The following is an 11,299-nucleotide window of genomic DNA, read 5'->3' on the forward strand; positions in this document are numbered from 1 at the left end:
AACTTTCATAAAAATGTGTCGCAAAGTCAAGGAATTTTCACCAATTGCTTAACGTTCTGGATTTTGTTTTAATTTGTAATCTTCTCCCTTCACAAAAACATTGATCATTCTGGTCCGGCCAACCTGAGATAAAACCGGGTCATATGTGGCCCTTGAACTAAAATGAGTCTGACACACGCTCTCGGCCTCATTTGGTGGACTTTGCAGTCAGTGAAAGTGTGAGGAATGTAGATGGGAAGTTTGTAAGTAGTTGTAGATTGATGACAGGTGAGGTTTCACTGGAAGACCATGAATTTAATGAATACAAACAACTAAAAAGGTATCAAATAAGGTGAGCAGACGGGAATATCAAACCACAAAAGAGAAGCTTGCATTTTAAAATAAAAAAGTAGATATAAAAATTGCAAATCACGTGACAAAACAAGCAGAGAACGTAACAATTGACTTATTAACAAGAGCAGTGAAGACACATATGCAGGAAAATTTAAAAAAAAAAAAAAAAAAAAAAAAAAAAAAAAGAGCAACCACACTAATGCCATACCTTAAATAGTGGAGGGATGTGATGCAAAACCTGGATCAGCTGTGGGAAGAAAAGAGGGAAAGTGGGACCAATTAAGGGACTGTAAAGATTTAAAGAGTCAAAGTGTTGTGGGACAAGGTTTTTTAAATCTCAAGATTATGTTGAATATTGAGGAATGGGAAGAAGAAAAAAATAAAGTATTTAAAAAATACTGCGTCATGGGAAAGAATTTAGTTGGAGGTAGTTCTCTGGTTCACACTGCAGTATAGTAGGTGGCGGTAATTCACCTGCAACACTAGGGGCCACACGGCAAAAACCAAAACGAAGAAGAAGAATTAGTGACACTGACAGACAGGAAGAAGCATAGACATTAGAATGCGTAGACACCGCATGGACTGCTGCCGCCCAATAGAGCGGTGCGGCAACAACAGGGCGGCCATCTTGGACCGGTGACAATCACTCATACAGTATTACATCTATAGAGGAATGATGTGCTTACACAATTAAAGTTGTCATAAATCGCTAATTTCTCAAGCCATTTTCACGGTGTTTGTAACACACGTCAGACATGATAGATAGATAGATATAGATAGATAGATAGATAGATATAGATAGATAGATAGATAGATAGATAGCAAAAGAAACCCAGAAAACGTTCAGATGTGCTCAGGTTTTTATTGACATTGTTTAAGGCTGTATATTGCAATTATAATTATTGTACTACTACTGTATTATTGTCATTGCTATTCTTATAAATATCATTATATTCTCATATTATTGTATTAGCAATATTTTACAATACAGTTACTGGTATTCTCATTGTATTATTATTGCTATATTATTAATAATAATTATCATTATTTTTATAAACGTTTATTATCATCATTATACGTAGTTTTTATTATTGTTACTGGATTCTTATTATATTAATTTGTTATTGCTATTATTACTATCACTGTTATTTCATAATCATTAATTATTACAAGAGGCAAAGAACTGAAATGTTAAAGGATGTGGAGATTAAGTGTTGAGTAGTAAAACCAGCTTTTTAAATATATTCAACCACCTTGTATCATAGCTACATGTGTGACGTTTTTTAAAAAAATTAAACAGTTTGGAAATCAGTTCAAAATTCAACGAATAATTCTACTAGGAGATTGAATGCATCTTTCTGTCGTAATGTCCATGCACCGCTGCCTCCACCACCGGTCCAAGATGGCGGCGCTGTTGTCCTGTCGATCCACAGTCAATGCGGCGTCTATATAACGTCTATGGGGAGCATTAAACAGACTAAAACCTGCCGAAAACCAACATTATCAAAAAACAAGTCCTAGAAGATGAGTAGTAGTCGAGCTCTTTTGACTCACCTGACTGGGTCAGCAGCAGTGAACAAGGTAAGACAAAGAGTAGAACAGATGACTTTATAATGTGCAAAGATGTTAAAAACTTTTTTACAAACTCAAAAAAGAAAAAGAGAAAAATTGGGCTTTAGACGTGTAAAACCTCCTCTGGTCCATCCAGACCTCTGTAATGTTGGCAAGATTTCTAAGATGCTCTAATTTGGTTAATGACTCTAAAATATCATCAGATTTGGGATTTATTTAACAAATATTAATGTATTCACTTTATTAGTGCATTGATATGCACCGCTTGAAAGAACATCAGCTCATTGGGAGAAGCAGAGTATAGTGTGTGTGTAATCAATACAACCTGTGGTTTGCCTTACAGCTGCTTTTAATTGCATTAATTAAACCAAAGATCAGTTTTTCCTGGGACAAGAACCCTTACAGTAGAGCACCAATCACCTGTAGTTCAATAACATCCATACTCTAAGGTTATCATTGTTACATTTTAAATAGTAGTTTATTCCTGTTTGAGTTTCCAGTCATTCCTTTTTACAATCCTGTAAAGGAAAGCCCCATGATAAAACATCATTGTTTGCAATTGCAAAGAAGAAAGTAAGCAAGCATATTATATGCAACATCCCAAAATTATTTATAAAGTGTAATAAATCCCTGCTGGTTAATCTTATTGAAATAACAAACCAAAATCAGCTCAATGTTTGAGTTCAATGGAAAATTTGGCAAAAATGTGAGTGATTACACGCTGTAAACTTTATCTTACGTCACCTGGCGGACTTATTTCCCACAAAAGGTGGTGAATCACTGCAAATGATGTCAAGGATAATTCACTTGTATATTCAACAAGTGAAGTGAGGACGACAATAACTTGTTTAACACGTAATGACTATAACCGTTTGTAGACTAACGTGTTTAATCTGAGTCAGAGGCGGGCGGCACTACTTGGGAAAATCGATAGAACGCGGAACAACACAGAGTAGCGCCAGTGATCTGCCGGAAGTTGAAAAAAACTCAAATGAAATAAATAATTATAAAAAAGGTGGAAACTTTGCTACTTTGTAACTGTAACAACCACTGTTTTTGTTTCTGCTGAGCCTCCACAGCCACTGCAGGACTTTTAAACACACGTAAGCGACTTTATTTTACTCTCCGAGGAAAATATGTCATAGTTTTGATGGTGTCTGCCGCGCATTGAACAGTATCGAGCTGATTTATATGATTATTTATTCCACTTTTCTTTTTTTCCTTTTTTTTTTTTTTTTTAAGTGTTTGAATGTGTTTTCCTTCACATCCGTGGATTAATCACTCAAAGTTTTTTTTGTTTTTTTTTTGTTATGCAAATATTACACATTTCCATGCAATGTTATATATTAATAGTTGATATCTAAACCTTCTTCTATAACCATCAACCCGGGAACATGACGGGAATGTTATATTAATATTAAAATAATAATTAAGTAAAACACATCATTGTGTTCAGGATTGCTAAACTGACAAACCTGAGCTAAGTCCTATTTTAATTTGGATAGATATTTTTGATTGAGTTCCTTCTCGCTTAACTTTGTCAACTGGTCACTAAAATAAAATAAAAACTCTGTAACAGTTAATGTAGAACAACTTTATAGGGGGAAAAAATATTTTATTATTTTATTTCCTTACAGACAAAATTTGAGTTAAGTGTTATTTCTGCAGTTGTGCTTTTTGTTGTATCTCAGGTTAACTTAAGAATATGTGACGTTCTTCTGTTTACATTGGAGTATTAGTTGTTAAATGTAAAGGTCATTCAAAAGTTACTATCAATAGTGCTATTGAATGAAGTAATATAAAGACGAGAGTGTCTGTGATGAGGTTTCTTCTTGTTGACCTCAGAAAATGTTCCTGCATCTACTTTGGTCGATTCCTCTGTGGTTTCTCTACCGCTGGGTCAAAGAAACCAGAAGAGTGTCCAACAAAGAGCACAGATACGTTTTCATCACTGGTTGTGACTCAGGGTTTGGTCATCTCCTGGCAAAGCACCTGGACCAGCGGGGTTTCCATGTGATCGCTGGCTGTTATACAGAGAATGGTGAGGTGGAGCTGAAGAAGATCTCATCAGAACGTCTCTCCACGGTTCACGTGGACGTCTCTGACTCTCAAAGTGTCAGCAAAGCAGCAGCGACAATTAACACACTGGTTGGACAGAAGGGTAGGTTTAATCTTTCAATTACAATGATTACTTTCCCCCTGAAAGTCAATTACAATTACGTTCTCAATTCCTAAAGTTCAATTACAATAACCCTGTACAACCTATCCTTCCTCTTGTGTTAGCTTTCTGTTAACATCTAATATGATAACGGGTCGATTTTAATCAGCTGTAAAATACACTAAAAACTATCATCTATCATCTGATTAGTTTTTTTATCTCTTGGTTACCTTGTTAGGCTTCCTTATCCATGATAAATGTTGGTATTAATATTTTTGGTGTGGGGGCGTCTGAGCCTTTTTTGTGTCACTATACTTTTTGACTTTATTTTAAATATTTTTTTAAATGACAACTGACAGGTAAACTTGATATGAAACATATTTCAATAATTGTTACTTGTGTATGTGTAAGGCATAGAACTGTAACATGGTTTCCCAGGTTTGCGTTTAATTAAAATGTAAATGACAGTTTTGTATAATTTTCACGTCACTTACAAAGTCAATTATCTGAACTCAATTACAATTTTTTTTAATTACAACAGCAACATATTTTTCCAATTTTGATTACAATTAATTATGTCATAATTAGGGATAGACCGATATGGATTTTTTAGGGACAATGTCTATACCATAAGCCTTAGTCGATGACTGATATTTGGAGCCGATACTACTTTTGCTCCCTCAATTTACATAAAAAAAAAATACAATGATGATAACAAATGGTACGAGTCTCAATTTAAAAAAAAAAAAAATGAACATTTAGATGAGGTTGAACGACAAGTAAAAAATATTTAACAAATATTAAAAACAGGTGATGTAGAATAAGTAAAAAATATTTCTGCTCTCTGTAAATAATGCGAATCAACGAACGTAGCAGCCCGCATCGGCCGATGCCGATACAAGTAAAAAATGCAAAAATCGCCCGATAATATCGGCGCTAGTCACTAGTCATGACTGTAATTAATTGCGCGATTACAATAATAAATTACCCCAACCCTGCTCACATCAGACTCTGCTGCTTTATACTTTTGTTTCTTGTTGGTTTTCGTTGTAGCTGTGATTCTACTTGTTTCCAGGGCTGTGGGGGCTGGTGAACAATGCTGGGATCTCTGTGCCTACTGCTCCGTGTGACTGGCTCACCGTTGATGACTACAAGCAAATGCTGTCGATCAATCTGTTTGGTGTGATTGACGTAACCTTGAGCCTCCTCCCGCTTATAAAGAAAGCTAAAGGCCGAGTGGTGAACGTGTCCAGTGTGTTTGGCAGAATCAGCGCATTCGGTGGCCCGTACTGCGTGTCCAAGTTCGGAGTGGAAGCCTTCACCGATAGTCTCCGGTGAGAAGACGTGTTTCTGTTCACGCTGCTCTTGCTTTGTGTGAAAACAAATCTATTTTTGTGTGTTTCAGTTTAGACATGGTACCGTTTGGAGTCAAGGTGCTTTGCATTGAGCCAGGTTTCTTTAAAACCAACGTAAGTAACCAGACCATAGTGGGAAACTGCTTAAAGAAGCAATATGATAAATTGCCCCAAGATGTGAAGGACGACTATGGATCCATCTTTTTGGAGACAAGTAAGTCATTTTTTTGGAAGGATAAACATGCCTGTGATTTATTATTAATGCAAAATTTTGGTTCTATTTTTTATTTTTATTTTTCATAAAGGGACGTCTCAATGGTCAAAGATAAACATTTTTTTCAAAAACAGAGTAGGAAATAGAATCCCAATATAAAGCAAGAGTCACATGTTGACCTCTAATAAATTGTGACAGTGAAATACGGATCATCTAAGAAGAATCTAATCCATGTTTGGTTCCTTCTTTGGTTATTCCGTTTCAAACCAAATCGGGGGGAAAAAAACAAGTAAACAGTGTGGTTATTTTGTTTATTATTATTTAAAACCAGATCAGACGTTCATCTGTTTTTAAAATCTGTAATAATATTATACACTATGCAATTTAGTTGTTTTCATAATTTATCAATCGATTTGCATTTCTGTATCTATGAAATATTATTAATGTGCAAACATTATTTTGAAGCTCGGATAGTTCTTTCCTGATAAATATCACATAAACAAAACAAGATTTCACCATTTTTACATTTATTTACACCATTTGTTTTTTTTACGATTTGGTTTTGAAACGGAATCACAAAAGCACGAACCACACAAATTCAATCTGGTCCTGTAGTTTAAACCTCCAAACACAAAAAGAATGAATATATATACATATATTGAAAATAGCTGTTGGATGTAATGGTTTACGTCTCCATTGTGAAGCTTACGTTACTCTTCAGCCAGTTATCAAAGGCTCATGAGAGTTTATGAACGAAGGTTCTCTACACACACACACACACACACACACACACACACGTAGTGTGGAAGACTAACACAGAGTTGTTGTTACCTGGACGATGACGTCTTTCTACTGACTCCCAATCGCTGGCGTTTAAGATCCTGGTGACGTTAGAAATACAATATAAATGGGATATGAAGGTCTACATTTCCAGTAAGGTTAAAAGCGCATGCACACACGCATCTGAAAATGTTGGGGGGGGGAAAGGAGGGTATATTTGTACATTTAAGGGATGCCTTTGATGTTCTTGGTCTCAATGAACAAAAGGAGGAAAAGGTGCAGGTCAACCCGCCCACCCCCACCACTGAGCCACGTTTTCTAACCTACAAAAAGAAATCCAAATATAATTAATCAAACTGAAAATAAGCATTAGATAAATTTAAGCGGGTCACTTCAATTGCCTGTCTGCAGAGGTGTAAAGAGTACTAATATATCCTACTCGAGTAGAAGTACTGTTACTTGATTCAAATTGTTCTCAAATACAAGTAAGTCAAACATAAAATACTCGAGTACAAACAAAAAGCTAGTTACTTTCACCCCCCACATTTATTTTTGGCAATAAACTTTGCCACGGCTCCCTTGTGTACAGTAAACATCTCATGTATGAACTTAAAAAGGAAGGGGTAAAATCTTGCACGATTGGAACTTATTCTCTTTTCCACAAAGGCATCTGTATAAAATAAAAGGTTTGTCAAAATGTACAATTCTTTTTTTTTTTTCTTTTTTTTTTCTAAATAAAATACAACCAATTAATTAAATTCAAAGTAAAAAAAATCCTCAGGCTCTAAGTATAGCTACATTTATGAACATTAAAACGGTGCCATGTGGGTAACAACATATTAGGTAGAAATCACAACCTGAACTTAAGAAAGTGGCTGGACGTTGATCACAAATGGCACGACTAAGAATAGAAATAATAAAATAATAGTTTACTCAGTAACGGCTGGGTTTAGAAATTTCATTAATTATTTAACTTCTTTAGCAATATACTTAAAAAAAGTTCCCATAAAAGCAACTCAATTACAGTAACGCAAGTACTTGTAATCCATGAACTGAATCCAGCCAATCAGAGCTTCCACTGCTCTCCACAGGAGCATTAGAGTAAAAGATTCACAATTTGATTCAAGGCCAGAAGGAAACCACCATATAAAACCAGGATCATGCATCACGGAAATGGACATTTAGTTTAAAATTATTATTATTATTATTATTTGCACTTTTCATACAATTTCATGTTTCCAACAAATAAAATGCCTATCGGAGGATTAAACTTCAAATACCTTGTATAGTTTTTTTGTATTCCTGAAGTTTCCGTCTTTCCTCTAAACATTGTATATGAACTGATTTTCTTCCAGTGGTCGAAGAAATGAATTTTCGCTTCAAGCTGCTAACGGACCCCGACCTGATGAAGGTGGTGGGCTGCATGGAGCACGCCATCGCTGCCGTTCACCCACGCACGCGCTACTCCCCAGGATGGGACGCAAAGTTATTCTGGTTGCCTCTGTCGTACATGCCCAGCTGCATTGTGGACTATTTGCTCCTGATCAACTATCCCAAACTGAAAATATCTGAGAAGTAGTTTTATTTTGAAAAAAAAAACTCCCTTGCAGACGTTACAGTTTTCCCCTTCGACCTGCTTTAAGCTAACAATGTTTGATTTGCTGTTGGTAGTAACACAAGCACTGTCTGTTCTTTACACTTTGATCAGCTGCTGGGGTCGTGTTTGCAGAGGTTGTATGAAATTGATGGAGGGAAATGATCTGTCTGTGGAGAGGTACAGTCTGTACCTGCAATGTGTTGCACATCCCATACTGGTAAACAATGAAAAACTCACGACATGTTTGTTACTGTGCCTGAAGCACTTTTAATGGGTTTGAATTCTTACTGAGGGCATTTACACTAATAATGGTGTTGGTTAATTATATTATTACTTTCATTCATTTATACGGGAGATATTTCCAACAGATTGTTCTTCAGATGGGTGGGTGAGATCTTACTGATCCTGATTTCTTTTCTTCTTCTGATTCCTTTTTATTTTATTAAGCACCAACACTTTCAACAAGGATTTCATATTGTGTGTGCTTTCTAATAAACAACATCATGTCAATGACTGTAGAGCTTTATTGTGAAAACTATTGCACAAGTAAGAGGACAAGGCTGGTTTGATTGAAAACTCAATATTTAAAATGGCCGAGTCATCATTATACAGAATACAGGCTAATGACTAATAGGCTTTTGAAGTTGTTCAGTTTCTAAAAAATAAAACTGAGGCATATTGACATGAATTCTTTACTCTGTTAAACAATTTAATACCTAAAAGAATGGTTTTGTGACTTGTTATATCTACATATGTACGTGTGCGACATATTGAACGTTCCTTATTGTTGCTGTGATGATGATGATGATACATTTTGCATAGATGTTAACCACAGTTCATCAAAACCTGCTGTCCTACAGGCTTTACAACAGACATAGGCAACTGGCGAAAGTAAATGTACATAATTACTCCAAACACGAAAAGAATATGTATATACAAAATAACGACAAAAACACACAAAATTATTGAAAACACAAACGATGATCACTCAAATACTAGATAAATAAATTACTTAGAAAACACACAACCTTGACAAAACTACACAAATATAAGAAGGCCAAACCCTTTGTTTTTCCTGAATTAATATTCACATTGGTTATTATTCTAAATGCTGCTATGAACATTGATAATGTGGCCCTCGGAGCAGAAAATCCCATTTTTGTTGCCCATCTCAGTTTTAGAAGCTTATCTGAATTTGATGATAGTGTTGTCAGTAGAGTGTCTGATAGCAAGTCCTTTGATGCAATCAGGAATGTGGAAGCAGGTTCAACCTGTCAAACTGCAGTTGTTATTGGGTTCCTGGCGTTGTCTGCTCCACGGTGAATGCATCGTTTCAACCCACTAGATGGCTCTGAAGGAGCTAGAAACATGGTTCTACTTCTAATTTGACTTTGGCTTGTTGTGTCAGAAGCATAGAACTTTAAATATCAGTATGAGTATTTCATATGGGTGATCCAGGGGCGTCAAAGTCATTTTAGTTCAGGGGCCAAATACGGACCAGTTTGACCTCAAGTGGACCGCAGAGCAAACAAGCATTAATTCAGCATTAATGTGCCCTAGTTTGTCTTTTCACATACAAGTATGTGAAGCACATACAATGTGCAAGCTATATGTGACAGATATCAGTTCCTACAGGATCTTCACTTTAAAGTTTCTGGGTTTTGAGAGAAATTTGGGGAATTTTTGAGGAATAATTTGAAAAAAACTGTAGGAATTTGGAGAAAATTGTATTTAAAAATGACTGCAGTGATGTGATTTAAGCTTCGGAAAACTCGTCTGTGAGCTGTGCAAATATTGAGTTTCAGGGAATTTATGTATTTGAAGAGATCGACAACTGAATTAGTTGGTGATTTACACAATGATTCATGTTTTCTATATCATTTTTATTTCCTCCTGTGGGCCACATTTGATGCTCCAATGCAGAGAGGCCAAACTCATTTTCACTCAGGGGCCAAATCAGATCAGTTTGATCATAAGTGGGCCACAGATTTTGGATTGGAAAAAAGTACAATATACACATTATTTTGCCTTAGTTTGCACTTCAGTTCGAAAGGTACTGAGAAAATACATTTTGTGAGTTTGTCAGAGAAAAATTGCAGAATTTTAGAAAAAAATTGAGTTATCTCCACAAATCTTGTCATGTGATATAACAGAAAATAGAAAACCCAAGCAAAAAATCTCTATTTTTTTTTTTTTTTTTTTTGCAGGACTGAGATACTTACGTATGAATTATTTGGTAATGTACACTGTAATAAACATATTTTCTCTCATTTTTACTTTCTTCTGGGGGCCGATTTAAATGCTCTAAAGTGCCGTATTTGGCCCCCAGGCCTCGAGTTTGACACAGTGTAATCAATAGTTGTGGTTTTTTTTCTTTTTTCTATTTCTAATTGGGTCATCCTGATTTAATAAAAGCTTTAATCCTTCCTTACACTAATCTGCTGCTACGTCACACACAGTCAATAATAGTTTAATTTAGGAGAACGTGGTGATCAGATCTATTTGGTAAAGCTCTAACCCAGCAGCTAGAGTCACATGTTACCACATCACAGTAAAGTGAAGAACATGCAGTGAGTGTGTGAGACAGTGCAGGCATCCAGGGGGCGGACAGAAAGGGTGCCAGTCAGAGTGAAGCACTGGGAGAGATAAAGTCCACCTGAACCATCTCTTTATCAACCTGTCATCCTCCTACTGACTTGATTAACACACACACAACCACCAGTGTTTTTCTACTTTTCTACTGATTTTTACCATCCAGGGTTTATCAGTCCAGAGGTTCCCAATCATTTTGATATCGCTCTAGATTCAACTCTAGAATTAGTTTTTGATCATGTTTATTAAAGTGCGTTACAAATACAGAGTAGCAAGGATTACTGCGCAAAGTGATAAGTGCACTTGTCACTCCATTTTATTTGAATTAGATTTATATTTGGGAAAGTTATTTGGTATTTTTTGTGTGTGTTGTGTATTTGAAAAATAATAATTAAAAAAAGTTTGAAAATAGAATCTTAATCTGTTTTTACCTCATTTTTATTAATTTTTTTTTTTTTTTTTAATCAATTACTAGACATTTCAGGCGACCCCATTTTAATTCCAGGTGACCCCACATGGGGTCCCGACCCCAAGGATGAAAAAAACTTGTTTCGTCACTATTAAACATCAAACTTTTGTTAATTCTTTAGACATAATTCGGTAATAAAAATCAGTACAAAACTGCATCTCTTGCATAAACAAATATTTGTAACTGATGGTTCAATTTTCATTAATTACATTTTTTTTAAGTATCACAG

At 35.5% G+C, this 11,299-nt stretch overlaps 1 protein-coding gene across 2 annotated transcripts; it reads left to right on the plus strand.

The window, feature by feature from the left end:
* The first annotated feature begins 1,724 nt into the window (after positions 1-1,724).
* LOC114454699 (11-cis retinol dehydrogenase-like) lies at positions 1,725-8,522 on the plus strand. 2 transcript variants are annotated; one of them, XM_028435340.1, is made up of 5 exons: positions 1,725-1,914; positions 3,751-4,066; positions 5,139-5,397; positions 5,469-5,632; positions 7,768-8,522. In XM_028435340.1, exons 1-5 carry the CDS (start codon positions 1,858-1,860, stop codon positions 7,989-7,991), a joined length of 1,020 nt encoding a protein of 339 aa, XP_028291141.1. In that variant the 5' UTR covers positions 1,725-1,857; the 3' UTR covers positions 7,992-8,522. The 2 variants fall into 2 exon arrangements, with proteins under 2 accessions (XP_028291141.1, XP_028291142.1); XM_028435341.1 differs by lacking the exon at positions 1,725-1,914 and adding an exon at positions 2,867-3,008.
* The last annotated feature ends 2,777 nt before the right edge of the window (positions 8,523-11,299 follow it).

This window comes from Gouania willdenowi, chromosome 21 (assembly GCF_900634775.1).
Source record: "Gouania willdenowi chromosome 21, fGouWil2.1, whole genome shotgun sequence".
Taxonomy (NCBI): Eukaryota; Metazoa; Chordata; class Actinopteri; order Blenniiformes; family Gobiesocidae; genus Gouania; species Gouania willdenowi.

Coding starts and splice junctions, on each gene's coding strand:
- LOC114454699 (XM_028435340.1), top strand. CDS start 1,858: ATGAGTAGTAGTCGAGCTCTTTTGACTCACCTGACTGGGTCAGCAGCA. Junction 4,067..5,138: donor CACACTGGTTGGACAGAAGG/GTAGGTTTAATC, acceptor ACTTGTTTCCAG/GGCTGTGGGGGCTGGTGAAC. Junction 5,398..5,468: donor GCCTTCACCGATAGTCTCCG/GTGAGAAGACGT, acceptor TGTGTGTTTCAG/TTTAGACATGGTACCGTTTG.